The sequence below is a fragment of the Lepisosteus oculatus genome, chromosome 3, assembly GCF_040954835.1.
Source record: "Lepisosteus oculatus isolate fLepOcu1 chromosome 3, fLepOcu1.hap2, whole genome shotgun sequence".
In the NCBI taxonomy this organism is placed as follows: Eukaryota; Metazoa; Chordata; class Actinopteri; order Semionotiformes; family Lepisosteidae; genus Lepisosteus; species Lepisosteus oculatus.
This window is the reverse complement of record NC_090698.1, coordinates 10,002,678-10,021,283: the sequence shown is the minus strand read 5'-3', so window position 1 is coordinate 10,021,283 and position 18,606 is coordinate 10,002,678. Positions and strand designations below refer to the sequence as shown.

The following is an 18,606-nucleotide window of genomic DNA, read 5'->3' as shown; positions in this document are numbered from 1 at the left end:
AGCGGATTCAGGGGGAAGATTCTGAGTTTGAGGCAACAGTCTGCAAACTAACCTCACCTCCCGCAATGTGCCGGCAAAAACTGCACAGGATCGTGTTAGGACAGGCAGCCTTGCCACCCAAAGTGATAACAGGACAGCATAACACTAACCACAGATCAGAGCACCAACACCACGGTTTAATTCAGGGAGCTCTGCCCATCTTGAGCTCTTGTGCCCGTCAGATGGGAGAGACAGTGGGAGCCCGAGACAGGACAGGCTGACAGAGAGCTGAAAGGGAAGACAGCAGGAGGAACAGCAGCCTGGTTTTTGGAATAATAATGTGTCTGCGGGAGCACTGCAGCAGCAGAGAGGCAGAGCGGGAGGTATTTACTGTAGTTCCTGTGCAGGGACACACACACAGACTCCGGGCGTTCCTGCACCTTCTTCCTTTCCATCCTGCGCGCCCGGGGCCTGACCTCTCCGGGACAGAGCTCCCTGCACGAGCCCCTCCTGGACCGGACTCACAGTGCCCACCAGAGGAACGGGGCGGGCAGCCTGCTGGGATCACGCGGCTCCCAGACTCATTCTCATTGCTTTTTTCCAGACCGATGTAGGGAAAAACAAAGGACCGCAGTTCATCACCGCATTTTCTTAAATGCAGGATCACTGTTTCTCCTACCGCACTCTCACAATCCCAGGTCTAAGGGGAAGCTGAAGGGAACAGAGTCCTCAGGACACCACGGGGCAGTGATACAAGTATTCAGCTGTCAGTTACCGACAGGCTGAACCAGAGTACCAGAATACCAGGAACAGGATTTGGAGCAGGAGGCACTTCTTTGCACAAAGAATGGCAGGAGTAGGGAACAACTAGGGCACACGGAAGCAGATTCCTTCGGATCCCTCAGATGTGCTACCAGGAACCACAAGGGAACAACAGGCTCGCCTGGAGCCTCTCCTCTGTTGTGGCCTTCTTTCACACTGCCGGTTCACCCCACTGTTCTGGGAACAGCTCACCCAATACTACACAACCAAGTTCGACACACAGAAAACTGCACCAGCTAGACTGCTGCTCTAGATCTGGGGTCTCAGCACACTGTGGAAGAGCCCAGGATCTGCAGGGCTTCACTAAATCACTAAAGACCTGGGAATTTCACACCAATTAAGCAGGCGGAGTGTTAAATTAAGGAACTCGGAGAACATCTGGGACCAAAACCAGAGTCCCTGTCAGCCCTCAAGGACCAGAGTTGCCGTTACAGAATGATTTTCCCCCTTAATTCACCCGGAATTTACAGGCGTTTCCAATCATTTCAAACCAAGTGGTCAGGGGTCTCTAGGCCCAGGGTGAGGGCCCTCTGCCCTAGATCAACCAGCCTGGGGAACCCCTGTTCTCACATCGTGGGGAGCTGCTTCTGGCCACAGGGTTCCAGAACCGGGCTATTCCCAAAGCAAAGTGCCGAACCGTTGAGAGTCGGAAGCCGTGACGTGGAGCAGTCGTCACATGGGGTCAGAGGCGCGCGCTGCCTGCTGCCAGCCTCCTCTCCCACGCACCCGCGCGCCCACTCACTCCATCCTTCCAGGTGAAATAAAGCACAGACACCCCGAGCGCACTCTGATGTAATAGCTAGCATTCTCTCTCTCTCTTCCGAATCCGTAGGCGGAACGGGTGGGCGATCGGTTTTTTAAAAGAAATCCAGTTAGATACGAATGTTTCTTCATTCCGCCTCTCCCGCGCTCTCTTGTGGGGGTGGGACAGGGGGTGTAACACGATGGATGGATCAGGACAGAGGGAGGGAGAGAGAGGGAGGGAGAGAGAACAGAGGGATAGTCGAATGGCAGATGGATCAGCGAGTCTCCAGGATCAGTGAAACTAAAACACACAAAACATCAGGATCCGAAAAGAACTTCTGCCTCAGCAGTGCTTTACTGCACTTGACCATGCTTTTCCCCTGATTTCACGTTCCCGTAGGCAGCAGGGTGAAGGTTTATCAGGGGACTGAGAGGTCAAGTGAATGGCAGATCCGTGCACATCGCTGCAGGTTCAAAGACACACACAGTCTGACACCTGAAAATGAAACTTTGTCCAAGTGCCGTTTCTTCCCGAGACACGACACATCTGAGTGATTCCCAGCAATGTGCCGCGCGGCCTGCGTGCCAGGACACATCGGAGAACGAGCTGCTCTCACGGAGCGAGCTGGGGGGAATTCCCTCCATCTCCTGCTGGTAGGAGGAGGTGAGGCTCAGGGGGGGGGGGGTCTGGCCTTATCACACCTGACCCGGGGCAGAGCCAGCACGCCGGGCCCAGGCTGGGTCACCGGGGCCGAGCCTAGCCGGCCCGCCTTCTCTCCACAGCACTGGGAGCGGCGCAGAGGGCACACACACCATCCCCAGGGGGGCTCACTTGGAGAGCAGGGTCCCGTCACCCGGAGGCCCCCCCGCCTGTCGCTGTGAGCCGCGACGGAGAGGAGACCTGGCGCCTCCACGCCGGGAGGGGAGGCCGCTCCTCTTGAGCGCAGCTCTGCAGAAACAAGAACTGGGCCGGGGCTGAGGACGCCTTTCCCCCCACATAGTCCCACATCCCAGACAAGACTGCGGGGGGCTTGGCTACAGGGAAACGGAAAATCAGCCGGGGTCCGAGGCCCTAGGTGGAGATTCAGGGACGGAGAACAGGCGGGGGGGGTAGTGGGGGATTTGGGAGCTGCGGAGCCCTGGGGTGCGAGCAGATTCCCTGGGATCCTTCGAGGAACGACTGAACGGGCGCTTGGGGAGATCCATGAGGGAGACGCTCGGGACCGCCCTCACGCTGCGAAGTGTTTTATTTCTACCCCAGCTGCACCCTTGCGCCTCCCGGGGAGAAACGGCAGGGACATCCGCCGTCTCTCTCTCCACCAGGGGGGGGTGTTTCAGCGGGAAGCTGCCCCGCCCTGGGCTCGTTTCACTCCCCCGGCACTTGAACTAACAACGAGCTCGGGTTTCCGCTGGGATCGCCACGGCAAACCTGAAAACGGGCCACGGGTAGCCGAATCTACACCTTCGGCCACCTTGCGGCGGATGAATCTGCTTCCCTGTCGCTCCTGCTGCAGGCCAAGCGCGCCAGCGCGGCTCTGTCAGAGTGTGTGTGTCAGTGTGGCGGGCGGTGGGTGGTAGGACACTATTAAACAGCAAGACCTGATTAATCATCACTCTGTTCCAAAGAGATCCCTCTCCCTCTCTCCCTCCCACTCTCTGCCCCCTTTTTTCTCTCATTCCATCTCTCTGCCTGTGTCTCCCTGCCCTCTCGCTCACCGGAGAATTAGCAAAGAACACAGCCTGAAGGAGTCGGGCTGAACCTACTGTACCACACCAGGGGGAGAGGGGACTGGCGAGGAATGAGCGGATACGAATGGGAAAGCTGCACCCCAGATTCTCGCTGCACTGGGGTCCGATAAACTTGATTTTACAGCGCTGTCAAACAGCTTCGCAGTGTCTGATCCGCTCCACTGCTTACTAACTGCAAGTGGCTCCCATGTCTTGAAACAACACCACCTGCTACAGATTACAAGCTTTATACCTTAATTTGGGTAAATTACTAGAGGTGGATGCATGTCATGCTTAAAATAACAGAATACCATTGCTGTTTGCACTGGTAGAAACCTCTAGTAGCTCCCAAACCCTGGAACAGATCAGCCTGCTGTGCAGTGGGAATGTGATTGAGAGCCCTGTAAAACCTGAAGTGGATCAGCCAGCTGTGCAGTGGGAATGTGATTGAGAGCCCTGTAAAACCTGGAGTGGATCAGCCTGCTGTGCAGTGGGAATGTGATTGAGAGCCCTGTAAAACCTGGAGTAGATCAGCCTGCTGTGCGGTGGGACTGTGTTATAGAGAGCCCTGTAAAACATGCAGTGGATCAGCCTGCTGTGCAGTGGGACTTTGATTGAGAGCCCTGTAAAACCTGGAGTGGATCAGCCTGCTGTGCAGTGGGAATGTGATTGAGAGCCCTTAAACCTGGACTGGATCAGCCTGCTGTGCAGTGGGTCTGTGATTCACAGATGTTTGCTAGCAGCTCAGTACTGAGCGGGTAGGAGTGGCTGAATGGCCTCCACTAGTTTGTAATCTTCCTTCTGTTGCAAAGGTGGAGCTCTCTATCACAAAGTTGCCCTGGGACTCTGGTTGATTTGTGGCAAAGCCTGGGCTCAAACTGGCCAGGCGTTTTTAAGCCTTCGGAGCAGCAGAGGCTCCTGGGACGCACCACGGTGCATACGGGCTGGAGCGATGTCAGCGAGAGACTCCTGTCAGGCACTGTGCAGCTTGTAGTGCTTCACATGGGCAACAGCCCTGACAGCCAGGCATGTCAGATGGAAGAAGAGCAGTTCTGCAGGAGCTGAACTCATAAGTCTGAGTCTTAAAGCAACTTTTACTACTGGAGGAGGCAGATAAAGAAACCGGTGTGAAATGTTCAATCCTCCCAACTGTAATCCAAAGTCCCTGAAACACCCATCAACCCCAGAGGAAGCTGGCAGAGCTATTAAGACAGGCACTGTCCGGAGGATCAAGAGCACCAGGAATGAGCTCATCTGTCCATCTGAGCATTCTCTCTGTCCAAGTGTCCACTCTGTCCATCTGTTTGTCCATCCAAGTGTCCACTTTTCCCATTCAACTAAGCTGTCTGTTTGTCACTTCAAGGGGTCTGTGTCCATCTGTCCATCCAGCTGTCCTCTCTGTCTATCCAAATGTATCAGAGGCACAAACAATTCAGCACTGGGGGACTATTTGTCCCTCCAAATGTGTCCATCTGTCTCCTTTCTCCATCCATGTGAGTTGTCTTGTGTGTCCATCTGTTCTCTCTGCCTATCCACGTGTGCTATCTTGTGTCCATCTCTTCATCCAAGTGGTCTGTGTCCATCTGTCCTTTCTGGCCATCCATATCTGCTGTCTTGTGTCCATCTGTCCTCTCTGTCCATCCACGTCCGCTGTCAAGTGTCCATCTGTCCTCTCTGTTCATGCACATGTGCTGTCTTGTGTCCATCTGTCCTCTCTGTTCATGCACATGTGCTGTCTTGTGTCCATCTGTCCTCTCTGTTCATGCACATGTGCTGTCTTGTGTCCATCTGTCCTCTCTGTTCATGCACATGTGCTGTCTTGTGTCCATCTGTCCTCTCTGTTCATGCACATGTGCTGTCTTGTGTCCATCTGTCCTCTCTGTTCATGCACATGTGCTGTCTTGTGTCCATCTGTCCTCTCTGTTCATGCACATGTGCTGTCTTGTGTCCATCTGTCCTCTCTGTTCATGCACATGTGCTGTCTTGTGTCCATCTGTCCTCTCTGTTCATGCACATGTGCTGTCTTGTGTCCATCTGTCCTCTCTGTTCATGCACATGTGCTGTCTTGTGTCCATCTCTCCATCCATATGGTCTGTGTCCATCGACACCTGCTGTCTTGTGTGTCCATCCAACCTCCATTAGAGTGTCCATTAGAGACCTGAAGTCCCATCGTTCACACCAAGCCTTTACCAGTGAAGAGGATGGATCATTGTCCAATTATCATGTAGTGTCTTGGTCAACCCCTTTCAGACCTGTGTGCTGTGGACTGGTGCTCATTTCAACCTGTATCGCTGCTTCTCTTCAATAAAGTAGGGATGGACCGATAACTTAAACATAAAACAGTGTTATTTCAGCTTCATCAGTGGAGGTTGTAAAAGTTCCTTCAGCAGCTGGTAAAACCTGAAAGGGATCAGACCGCTGTGCAATGGGAATTTGACTGGTTTCCCTGCTGTCGCTTAATAATTATTTATAATAAATAACTGTCTCCATATTCAAATTCTTTATTAAAACCACCACCATAGGCACTGTAATCTCCCAGGGTGTGTATTAACAATGACTAACGTACTAATGACTAATTACAAACATTCACAAAGACCGTCTGGGCACAAGGGCAAATTTAGCAATTTAGACTTATTACCAATCCTTTAAAAGTGGGGTCAACATTTCTGATGAGTTAATTACTTATTCCAGCTATTTATAACAGCAGGAGCGATATGAATAGCAGTGCTCACCTATAGAATCTTTCGCATGTTTCCTAATACGTTCAGTAAGAAGTCACAATCTAACAGTGAAACAGATCTCACTCCCACTCCAGGTGGCACAATGTTAACAATCACACTCCCACTGTACAGCAGTCTGATCCACTCTAGGTCCTGTAGTGATCTGAATCACACTCCCACTGTACAGCAGTCTGATCCACTCCAGGTCCTGTAGTGTTCTCAATCACACTCCCACTGTACAGAAGTCTGATCCACTCTAGGTCCTGCAGTGTTCTCAATCACACTCCCACTGTACAGCAGTCTGATCCACTCCAGGTCCTGTAGTGTTCTCAATCACACTCCCACTGTACAGCAGTCTGATCCACTCTAGGTCCTGTAGTGTTCTCAATCACACTCCCACTGACCAGCAGTCTGATCCACTCCAGGTCCTGTAGTGTTCTCAATCACACTCCCACTGACCAGCAGTCTGATCCACTCTAGGTCCTGCAGTGTTCTCAATCACACTCCCACTGACCAGCAGTCTGATCCACTCCAGGTCCTGTAGTGTTCTCAATCACACTCCCACTGACCAGCAGTCTGATCCACTCCAGGTCCTGTAGTGATCTCAATCACACTCCCACTGCACAGCAGTCTGATCCACTCTAGGTCCTGTAGTGTTCTCAATCACACTCCCACTGCACAGCAGTCTGATCCACTCCAGGTCCTGCAGTGTTCTCAATCACACTCCCACTGACCAGCAGTCTGATCCACTCCAGGTCCTGTAGTGTTCTCAATCACACTCCCACTGACCAGCAGTCTGATCCACTCCAGGTCCTGTAGTGATCTGAATCACACTCCCACTGACCAGCAGTCTGATCCACTCCAGGTCCTGTAGTGTTCTCAATCACACTCCCACTGTACAGAAGTCTGATCCACTCCAGGTCCTGTAGTGATCTGAATCACACTCCCACTGTACAGCAGTCTGATCCACTCTAGGTCCTGTAGTGTTCTCAATCACACTCCCACTGTACAGCAGTCTGATCCACTCCAGGTCCTGTAGTGATCTGAATCACACTCCCACTGTACAGCAGTCTGATCCACTCCAGGTCCTGTAGTGTTCTCAATCACACTCCCACTGTACAGCAGTCTGATCCACTCCAGGTCCTGTAGTGATCTGAATCACACTCCCACTGACCAGCAGTCTGATCCACTCCAGGTCCTGTAGTGTTCTCAATCACACTCCCACTGTACAGAAGTCTGATCCACTCCAGGTCCTGTAGTGATCTGAATCACACTCCCACTGTACAGCAGTCTGATCCACTCTAGGTCCTGTAGTGTTCTCAATCACACTCCCACTGTACAGCAGTCTGATCCACTCCAGGTCCTGTAGTGTTCTCAATCACACTCCCACTGTACAGCAGTCTGATCCACTCCAGGTCCTGTAGTGATCTGAATCACACTCCCACTGTACAGCAGTCTGATCCACTCCAGGTCCTGTAGTGTTCTCAATCACACTCCCACTGTACAGCAGTCTGATCCACTCCAGGTCCTGTAGTGATCTGAATCACACTCCCACTGTACAGCAGTCTGATCCACTCCAGGTCCTGTAGTGATCTGAATCACACTCCCACTGTACAGCAGTCTGATCCAGTCCAGGATTTAATGTTCTCAATCACAATCCCATCGCACCACAGTTAGAGACAGCAAGGTTCTATGCACTGCAGGAGGCTCTTGGGTAGAACTAGAAGCATCAGTAGACGTGCAGGTTAATCATTTCTTAAGTATGTCCACATCATCAACAGGTTGTACTGTTGTTGCTGCATCTGATAAAACCTGGTCCCGAGTCAAGATCCTCACGGATCTCAACCCTTAACTGACCTGAAAAGCTGCTGGAATGGAACTCGGAATGGAGATACTAGTGCTCCTCTCTCCTCTAAAGCTGAATTCCTGCTGTAGGTGGAGTCGCACTCTCAGGTGTGTGTGTGTGTGCCCCCTGCTGGAGGTGGAGTCTCACTCTCAGGTGTGTGTGAGTGTGTGTGTGCCCCCTGCTGGAGGTGGAGTCTCACTCTCAGGTGTGTGTGAGTGTGTGTGTGCCCCCTGCTGGAGGTGGAGTCTCACTCTCAGGTGTGAGTGTGTGTGTGTGTCTCCTGCTGGAGGTGGAGTCTCACTCTCAGGTGTGAGTGTGTGTGTGTGTGTGTCCTGCTGTAGGCGGAGTCTCACTCTCAGGTGTGTGTGTGTATCCCCTGCTGTAGGCGGAGTCTCACTTTCAGGTGTGTGTGTGTGTGTCTCCTGCTGGAGGTGGAGTCTCACTCTCAGGTAGGTGTGTGTGTGTGTGTCCTGCTGTAGGCAGAGTCTCACTCTCAGGTGTGTGTGTGTGTGTGTGTGTCCTGCTGTAGGCGGAGTCTCACTCTCAGGTGTGTGTGAGTGTGTGTGTGTCCTGCTGGAGGCGGAGTCTCACTCTCAGGTGTGTGTGAGTGTGTGTGTGTCCTGCTGTAGGCAGAGTCTCACTCTCAGGTGTGTGTGAGTGTGTGTGTGTCCTGCTGTAGGCAGAGTCTCACTCTCAGGTGTGTGTGAGTGTGTGTGTGTCCTGCTGTAGGCAGAGTCTCACTCTCAGGTGTGTGTGAGTGTGTGTGTGTCCTGCTGTAGGCAGAGTCTCACTCTCAGGTGTGTGTGAGTGTGTGTGTGTCCTGCTGTAGGCAGAGTCTCACTCTCAGGTGTGTGTGTGTGTGTGTGTGTCCTGCTGTAGGTGGAGTCTCACTCTCAGGTGTGTGTGTGTGTGTGTGTGTGTCCTGCTGTAGGTGGAGTCTCACTCTCAGGTGTGCATGTGTGCGTGTGTCCCGCTGTAGGCGGAGTCTCACTCTCAGGTGTGTGTGAGTGAGTGTGTCCCCCGCTGTAGGCGGAGTCTCACTCTCAGGTGTGTGTGAGTGAGTGTGTCCCCCGCTGTAGGCGGAGTCTCACTCTTAGGTGTGTGTGTGTCCCCTGCTGTAGGCGGAGTCTCTCAGGTGTGTGTGTGTGTGTCCCCTGCTGTAGGTGGAGTCTCACTCTCAGGTGTGTGTGAGTGTGTGTGTGTCCCCTGCTGTAGGCAGAGTCTCACTCTCAGGTGTGTGTGTGTGTGTCCCCTGCTGTAGGTGGAGTCTCACTCTCAGGTGTGTGTGAGTGTGTGTGTCCCCCGCTGTAGGCGGAGTCTCACTCTCAGGTGTGTGTGAGTGAGTGTGTCCCCCGCTGTAGGCGGAGTCTCACTCTCAGGTGTGTGTGAGTGAGTGTGTCCCCCGCTGTAGGCGGAGTCTCACTCTCAGGTGTGTGTGAGTGAGTGTGTCCCCCGCTGTAGGCGGAGTCTCACTCTCAGGTGTGTGTGAGTGAGTGTGTCCCCCGCTGTAGGCGGAGTCTCACTCTCAGGTGTGTGTGAGTGAGTGTGTCCCCCGCTGTAGGCGGAGTCTCACTCTCAGGTGTGTGTGAGTGAGTGTGTCCCCCGCTGTAGGCGGAGTCTCACTCTCAGGTGTGTGTGAGTGAGTGTGTCCCCCGCTGTAGGCGGAGTCTCACTCTCAGGTGTGTGTGAGTGAGTGTGTCCCCCGCTGTAGGCGGAGTCTCACTCTCAGGTGTGTGTGAGTGAGTGTGTCCCCCGCTGTAGGCGGAGTCTCACTCTCAGGTGTGTGTGAGTGAGTGTGTCCCCTGCTGTAGGCGGAGTCTCACTCTCAGGTGTGTGTGAGTGTCCAGGTCCAGAGCTAGGACCACTTCTTACTCTGACAATTACTCAATTCAGAAATACAAAAAACAGCAAGAACACAGACCGTGCGGTCCAACACGGGAGGGGGTCAGCCCACAGGCGCCGACCCCGGGAGACGGAATCTGAATTGTCCACACTGTAACGGTAACAGTTACACCAGCCCCCCCCAGCCACCCTCAAACAGGGCCCGTTTCCCCGGGTCTCTACGTGTTTCTGCCATTTGTCGTTTGAATTCGCGTCTTTCATCACAACCGCCGCCTCCACCATCGATTTACGTTTTGGGAAAATAAGGACATAGATATAAATCACGGAAAAACACGGTCTGATTTACAATCCACCCGGTACTTCAGTAATCCCCCGCCACGACCCCGGCTGTGTCAGTAACAGTCCAGGACCCCCAATCCCCTGTAATGTGATTAATATAAACCAGATTTAAACTGTCTGCAGCGACTAGCCGGTGCTGTTTAACCCAATAACCCTGGTGAGCAACGTTTCTAGCTGCTTGTTACGGATCATGTACACAGATGCGTCATGTGCAGAACTGGTGTCAGTCTGGGAGGCTGAGAAATATATGCATAAACGCAGAACACCCACATCGAAGTTGTAGAAAAACAGCAGCTACTGAGTCGCCCTTTGAGCATATTAAATTCCACTTCTGAGCCGATTAAACCCCCGAACACACACACATATACACGAGAGACTGACAGGCAAAGACGGGGAAATTTAAACGGGGGGACCAGCAATAATTATCCGTATTTTTACTCACCCGTAAGGCGGCGAGGTCGATGTCGTCTAAGCTTCTGGTAGGCGCGTTTTCAGACATTTTTGTCACAACAAAATGAAGTTAAAAATGAAGGGGTAAAAAAAATCCTATGCCGCCTTATCCAGCGTGGATTTTATTGCTGTGCGATAATGCCGGCCGTGGGAGAGGACACCTGCAAGGCTGCTGCGTATGGGGCTGGTCCTCGCTAGGTGAACGCCAGAACGGACATTTACAGGGTAAAATCCCGTACAGTACCCGGAGCTGCGCACCTCCGCCTCGCTGGGTGCGCAGTTAAAAAGCACTGGGGTTGTGTCGGTTCAGCACAAACTTGACAGTGTTGTTGTGGGGCTCCGGGGAGGGGGGTGCTCTCACCAAAACACCGAAATAATCGAGCCGTCTCTCGTCTCGTCGCGCTGCTCGGCGGCAGGGAGGGAGGGAGTCGAGATTGCGGACGGCTGGGGGTGAGCGTTCATGTTGGCAAGCCTGCCCTCGTCCTCGGCGGGCACCCCGGACCAGCGAGCAGGCAGATTAGCATTTAAAAACGCCAAAACGCCTGTCGGTTGACGGCTCTCGCCCCTACTCCCCGCCTTCTCTTATATAATCGATACGAGTCGCGGGCGAACGGGTCAGCAAGACGGGCGATTACCAGAAAATTCCAAGTTTTAGAAAATTCAGATCCCTTTTTTCCGAGGGTGGGGAGAGGTTGAGAAGAGGCAGCTCGCCGTAGCTAATTCACGAAAGCCAAGTTTCGCCCTACACTGAATGAGAGACGACGCGTGTTTTTAAAAGTCCTTTTTTACACCAAAACAATTCCAGAACTATTTTTTCTAAATAGCTGGTTCAGCTTTAACCTCCAACTTTCTGCCCGTCTCTCTCGTCCTGCGCTAACAGCCCGGATCGTCGGCCACCGCAGTCTCTCTCCGCCCCGCTCTGCTCTCTCTCTCCAGCAGAAGGCGACTTGAAGCTGACAAGGAAGAAGAAGAAAAAAAAAAAACAATTCGTGTCTCGAAAATAAAATCCCCCCCAATCGCCGCAAATCCACAGTCCTGCTCCTGCGACCGCCAACAAGCCCCGGCCCTCTTCGTCCGCTCTTGTCCTTCTGCTTCGCCTGCTGTTACTCCAGTGTTGTTTTCCTCGTCTGGTCCGTGCCTCTCTCTTGCAGTCACGAATACACACACACTCTCTCCATAGAGCTGTCTGTCGCTCCGTGCCCAGCTCTTCCTGGGTAGGCGAACTACGGCACCTCACCAGGGACACACCGCGCCGCGTTACAGCGAGGTCCGGTGCGGGCGACTTCCCCATCTCCCCCTCCGCGATGGTAATTTGTTGCTAGAGGTGGACGCGTCTCCAATATCAAATTCATAGTCATATGGAATATAGCCACGGCCCAATGCTATTTGGACATCAGCCCAAAGATGAGGCACCGTGTACATTTCTGGGCTCGGATGAAATTTCCTCGCCCGGACAAGTGAAAGGAACTGAATCTCTTTAGTGTTCCACAGGAAGGTCTAGGGGTCTTGGGCCAAGTTCAGAAAGTTACTGACTAAATCAACCACGACTGGACAGCATTGAGCGGGAAACTAAAAAGAAGCAAAGACACCAAGAGTGGTGGGTGTCTGGAACAGACAAGGCTGCTCTTGAAGCGGATTTCCTGGGATTTCTCCAGCAACCATGAGTAACAGGGACCAAATGAGCACCTCTCGTTTGGGACCTTATGTTTACTATGGCTGGGAATGGGGACTCTCGGAATTCAGGGAGGGGGAGAATTTCATTTAGGAATTTAGGGGTTGGGAAAATGGGACAGGACTGGAGGGTGGTTCATGTGAGATTTTCACATTTCTCCCTGCTTCTTATCCCTTTGAAGTACTCAATAAAGTTTTGCTGAAAGCTAAACCGAAGAAGGGCAAGGTACAGGGCCTCCGGAATGCAGCGGAACGACCGGCCACCGGCAGCACAGGGGAAGAGAGAGACTCTCCCCCCTCCCTCCCACAGGAGCTGGAAAAACAGGCCAGCTCAGGTGTTTCAGGGGCCTGCAGGACATGAACACTCCCAGAATTCCCACGCCGGAGACGGATGGGCTCCGCTCGCAAGGAAGCCTGAGGTGTCTGCGACGCCCTGCGTGAAGCAGGAAGCTCGTGTTGCCGACCATCTGTTCGGCTCTCTGATGTGCCAGTTGCTGAAAGGCCGTCAGGCTTGACTCAGCCCTCGGAGTCAGGAGGTGTGGAGGTTTAGTGATAACCTCAGACGAAACCTAGAGATATCTGGGCACCAGGGAGTGGCAGAAGTGACCCTTTGTACCCGATTAGACAATGGTAACAGACAACAAAATGCACTGAAAGGTGAAAAGGTGCGCCTCTCCCTCTCATCAGTATAAGCAGGTGTGGCCAGGCCATGCCAGTGAACCAGCCAGCTGGCTGTACTGTGCACCTCTTTTGCTCTCAACCTGTATTGTCCACTCACCTGTAGCAAGAGGTAAGAGAAGCTATTGTTTCTATTCTGCTATATTTCATCTCATTTATACAGCTCAACATTTCACTGAAGCATCTTGCTCACGGTTACAACAAGCACAATTCATTCTTCAGAGGAGCTTTTAAACCAAACACACACATTTGCAAGAAAATTAGTGACTTTATTAAAATTCACCTTTTCAGGTTTCTAGAATATAAAAATGTTAGGGTTTTAATACAATAATAAAAAGTTCTTAAAGACCAGAAAAGTTTGATGTGCAGTATTACATTGTAGTGCAGTAATTTAAAGCTTGCATTAAAAATCACCAGTTAAGACCTCTACAAACCACACCTCATTAGAAGTTTAATTGAATTCCAGATTCTACACTGCCTCCCTCTCCCACTGCCTGAGCTCTGAACACTAGCCCACACTGCCTCTCTCTCTCCCAGTGCCTCAGCTCTGAACACTAGCCCACACTGCCTCTCTCACTGCCTGAGCTCTGAACACAAGCGCACACTGCCTCTCTCTCACTGCCTCAGCTCTGAACACTAGCCCACACTGCCTCTCTCTCTCCCAGTGCCTCAGCTCTGAACACTAGCCCACACTGCCTCTCTCACTGCCTGAGCTCTGAACACTAGCGCACACTGCCTCTCTCTCACTGCCTCAGCTCTGAACACTAGCCCACACTGCCTGAGCTCTGAACACTAGCCCACACTGCCTCTCTCTCTCCCAGTGCCTCAGCTCTGAACACTAGCCCACACTGCCTCTCTCACTGCCTGAGCTCTGAACACTAGCCCACACTGCCTCTCTCACTGCCTGAGCTCTGAACACTAGCGCACACTGCCTCTCTCTCACTGCCTCAGCTCTGAACACTAGCCCACACTGCCTCTCTCTCTCCCAGTGCCTCAGCTCTGAACACTAGCCCACACTGCCTCTCTCACTGCCTGAGCTCTGAACACTAGCGCACACTGCCTCTCTCTCACTGCCTCAGCTCTGAACACTAGCCCACACTGCCTCAGCTCTGAACACTAGCCCACACTGCCTCTCTCTCCCAGTGCCTCAGCTCTGAACACTAGCCCACACTGCCTCTCTCACTGCCTGAGCTCTGAACACTAGCGCACACTGCCTCTCTCTCACTGCCTCAGCTCTGAACACTAGCCCACACTGCCTCAGCTCTGAACACTAGCCCACACTGCCTCTCTCTCCCAGTGCCTCAGCTCTGATCACTAGCTCACACTGCCTCCCTCTCTCTCACTGCCTCAGCTCTGAACACTAGCCCACACTGCCTCCCTCTCTCCCAGTGCCTCAGCTCTGAACACTAGCCCACACTGCCTCCCTGTCACTTTCCATCTTCTGATGCCCTTTTTTGTCCTCAAGTTTACAACCTACATTTGTTCCAATTCTTTTTATGTGTGTATACATTTCTTCCCCAATATCAGCATTTTTTTAAAATAAAATCAGCGGTTGCCAGGACAACGGCTGCAAAAGCTGCAGCGACGATGAGTGATTATAATTATAACACTTCGCCACCCCCTTTCCTCCTTCCTCTCACTCCTGTCCTCCTCTCCCCCTTCGCAAAATCCTGATCCGTCTCCTGCTAACTGTCTCCATAACAACAGCTCCGTGCATACTGGTGGCACGGTTCTCACTGCCTGACCGAGCGAGAGCGAGGAAGAGTTAGAGAGAGGTACTGTACGCAGAGAGAGAAACAAGCCGCCCACAGACTGCACAGTAACAGTACGCTCTGTTCCTCTCTTCTCTCTCAAACACTTCTCTTAACTGCCTCCCTCTCTGCCAGATAAGACTGCCTGTTACAGCACAGCTCTCCCAGTACAGCAAAGCACAGTGCAGTAGAGCACAGATCTGTATCCCACAGTACAGTACAGCACAGTGCAGTAGAGCACAGATCTGTATCCCACAGTACAGTACAGCACAGTGCAGTAGAGCACAGATCTGTATCCCACAGTACAGTACAGCACAGTGCAGTAGAGCACAGATCTGTATCCAACAGTACAGCAAAGCACAGATCTGTATCCCACAGTACAGCAAAGCACAGTGTAGTAGAGCACTGATCTGTATCCCACAGTACAGCAAAGCACAGTGCAGTAGAGCACAGATCTGTATCCCACAGTACAGTACAACACAATGCAGTAGAGCACAGATCTGTATCCCACAGTACAGTACAGCACAGTGCAGTAGAGCACAGATCTGTATCCCACAGTACAGCACAGCGCAGTGCAGTAGAGCACAGATCTGTACCCCACAGTACAGTACAGCACAGTGCAGTAGAGCACAGATCTGTACCCCACAGTACAGTACAGCACAGTAGAGCACAGATCTGTATCCCACAGTACAGCAAAGCACAGTGCAGTAGAGCACAGATCTGTACCCCACAGTACAGTACAGTGCAGTAGAGCACAGATCTGTATCCCACAGTACAGTACAGCACAGTGCAGTAGAGCACTGATCTGTATCCCACAGTACAGCAAAGCACAGTGCAGTAGAGCACAGATCTGTATCCCACAGTACAGTAGAGCACAGATCTGTATCCCACAGTACAGTACAACACAATGCAGTAGAGCACAGATCTGTATCCCACAGTACAGTACAGCACAGTGCAGTAGAGCACAGATCTGTATCCCACAGTACAGCACAGCGCAGTGCAGTGCAGTAGAGCACTGATCTGTACCCCACAGTACAGCACAGCACAGTGCAGCAGAGCACTGATCTGTATCCCACGGTACAGTACAGCACAGTGCAGCAGAGCACTGATCTGTATCCCACGGTACAGTACAGCACAGTGCAGCAGAGCACAGATCAATCCCACAGTACAACACAATGCAGTAGAAGACTGTTGTGTATCCCATAGTACAGTACAGCACAGTGCAGTAGATCACAGATCTGTATCCCACAGTACAGCAAAGCACAGTGCAGTAGAGCACTGATCTGTATCCCACAGTAGAGTACAGCACAGTGCAGTAGTGCATAGATCTGTATCCTACAGTGCAGTGCAGTAGAGCACAGATCTGTATCCCACAGTACAGCACAGTGCAGTAGAGCACTGATCTGTATCCCACAGTACAGCACAGTGCAGTAGAGCACTGATCTGTATCCCACAGTACAGTACAGCAGCTCACAGATCTGTATCCCACAGTACAGTACAGCACAGTGCAGTAGATCACAGATCTGTATCCCACAGTAGAGTACAGCACAGTGCAGTAGAGCACTGATCTGTATCCCACAGTAGAGTACAGCACAGTGCAGTAGAGCACTGATCTGTATCCCACAGTGCAGTGCAGTAGAGCACAGATCTGTATCCCACAGTACAGCACAGTGCAGTAGAGCACAGATCTGTATCCCACAGTACAGGACAGTGCAGTAGAGCACAGATCTGTATCCCACAGTACAGCACAGTGTAGTAGATCACAGATCTGTATCCCATAGTACAGTACAGATCAGTGCAGTAGAGCACTGATCTATATCCCACAGTATAGTATAGCACAGTGCAGTGCAGTAGTGCACAGATCTGTATCCCACAGTACAGTACAGCAGAGAACTGATCTGTATCCCACAGTACAGTACAGCACAGCGCAGTAGAGCACTGATCTGTGTCCCACAGTACAGCAAAGCACAGTGCAGTACCGTACAAGGGGGTTTGACAGTAAGTTCATGATGGAGTGTCAATAAAAAAGTACAGGTGAGCTGGGCTGAGTGTCTTTACAGATCTGACTGGACCTTACTATACTTTTACCCTGATTTCACTAGGATTTTATTGCACTTTACTGTTCAATGTTTTACAATATTACAGAACAGCAAACTACTGCAAGATTTCTTCTGCCTTGATATTTGCAGCATTTTCAAGGGCTGGGATGTTCCTTGGGAATAATTCCCCAGTCTTTTCTAGCTACTTATCGAGAATCCCTACATTCCAGCAAGTTTTCTCTGCGAAGGTTTCAAAGATGTTTTCTCTTCCATTCATTCCTTGCCAAAAACAGATACCACAAACATCGCGTCAGCGGCTTAAGAAAGGAATTCTACCGCAAACCCATAGGAACACCTTGATTGGAGCACCAGTAGCCACTGGAAGTGATCACGCCCAGGTCAGGAACAGTGGGGCGCCTTGTGCCAAGACAGCTGCTGTGTTAGTGTGTGGTGCACTCTGTGCTTGGTGGTTAGTGTGTGGTGCACTCTGTGCTTGGTGGTGTGTCCCAGCTTTGTTGTTCTAGTTTCAGGGAAGCTTGTTTTGAAAAAGCACAATCCCCCCACCAGCCCCAAACCAGATCTAATAGCCAGCATGAATGTTTTTTTCCACCCCGGGCAAATGTTACACTTGCCAGCGTTGGGAATCTGCACAAAGCTTGTATTCGTCATTAAGAGAAAAGCACGACTGCGGCTCCGTTACAGCTGCTACAGTCCAACACGCCATGGAGAATCAACCCAGCTGGCTGGGAACATGTCAGCCGACTGGAAACGGTGATGACTGATAGACACAGGGGCAGCGGTGAACTCCGCCAAAGAACTTCGATTCCTATCATTTTCGATGCACAAAAGCCTTGTTATTTGTTTATAAAAGGTCTGTTTTAATTGTGTCCCCTTTCTAAAGTGGGCTGCCCTGTTCGAGAGTATCGCATCCTGAAAACTGTGCACTCAGGAGCCCCCAGGAACATCACCAGTGCCAGCAGCAGAGTGCTAACATCACTATCAGCCAGCAGAGGGCGCCAAGATCGCCAGTGTCCACCAGCGGGCACAGGCCCGCCCGCTCCCCTGCTGATGCAGCTCTCTCGGGTTTATGCTTCCACTGTCCCAGGCCGGGCCAGCGAATCAGACACGGACATGTCCTACTCCCTGAGGATGTGAAGACAGTCAGAAAAATCTGTGGACGTGTTCTGCCTAAACTCCCTCGTGCACCTGTATGCGCCGAGGAGGAGGGCTGAATCAAATCAACTGTCCCCGTGAGTTCGGCGCTGTTTCTGTGAGCGCGACTCGAGCGCCAGGCACCGGGCACTTGTTCCAAGTGCCCATGATGAGCTCCCAGTCTGGTCCAGCGAAACATGTTCCTCTTCATTTATACTGGGGCCCAGTTCATAGATCCTCCGTGCACAAGTGTCACAACCCATCACAGGTGTCCCAGGTGTCACAGCCCGTTATAGGTGTCACTGGTGTTACAACCTGTTCCCGGTGTCACAACCTGACCCAGTTGTCACAGCCCATCAGCTGCCACAGGTGTCCCAGGTGTCACAACCCGTTATAGGTGTCACTGGTGTTACAACCTGTTCCCGGTGTCACAACCTGACCAAGTTGTCACAGCCCATCAGCTGCCACAGGTGTCCCAGGTGTTACAACCTGTCACAGGAGTCACGGGTGTTACAGCCAGTTACAGGAGTCACGGGTGTTACAGCCAGTTACAGGAGTCACAACCCGTCACAGGAGTCACTGGTGTCACAACCTGTTCCCAGTGTAACAGCCGTCAAAACCCATCACAGGTGTTACAACCTGTCCCAGGTGTCACAACCCGTCACAGGTGTCACTGATGTTACAACCCATCACAGGAGTCACAGGTGTCACAGCCCGTCACAGGTGCTCCAGGTGTTACAACATGTTCCAGGTGTCACAGCCCATCACAGGAGTCACAGGTGTCACTGGTGTTACAACCTGTTCCCAGTGTCACAACCGTCAAAACCCGTCACAAGAGTCACAGG

At 52.1% G+C, this 18,606-nt stretch overlaps 1 protein-coding gene and 1 long non-coding RNA gene across 9 annotated transcripts in view; both read right to left on the bottom strand.

Annotated features, from left to right (window-relative positions):
* The window catches only part of mink1 (misshapen-like kinase 1), a 38,937-nt gene extending 27,233 nt beyond the window's left edge, over positions 1 to 11,704 (bottom strand). For 5 of the 8 annotated variants that reach the window (XM_069186720.1, XM_069186722.1, XM_069186724.1 and 2 more), the window contains exon 1: positions 10,463 to 11,702. In XM_069186720.1, the coding sequence (XP_069042821.1) occupies positions 10,463 to 10,519 (57 nt within the window). In that variant the 5' untranslated portion in view covers positions 10,520 to 11,702. Of the gene's footprint in view, positions 1 to 10,462 lie in introns of all 8 variants that reach the window. The other 3 variants (XM_069186719.1, XM_069186721.1, XM_069186726.1) reach the window with 2 other exon arrangements.
* A 1,363-nt stretch (positions 11,705 to 13,067) lies between these two features.
* LOC138235253 (uncharacterized) lies at positions 13,068 to 15,202 on the bottom strand. Its single transcript, XR_011188096.1, has 2 exons — positions 13,556 to 15,202; positions 13,068 to 13,515 (listed from the first exon to the last, which is right to left on the bottom strand). It is a non-coding gene; the product is annotated as an uncharacterized lncRNA (long non-coding RNA).
* Positions 15,203 to 18,606: the final 3,404 nt, after the last annotated feature.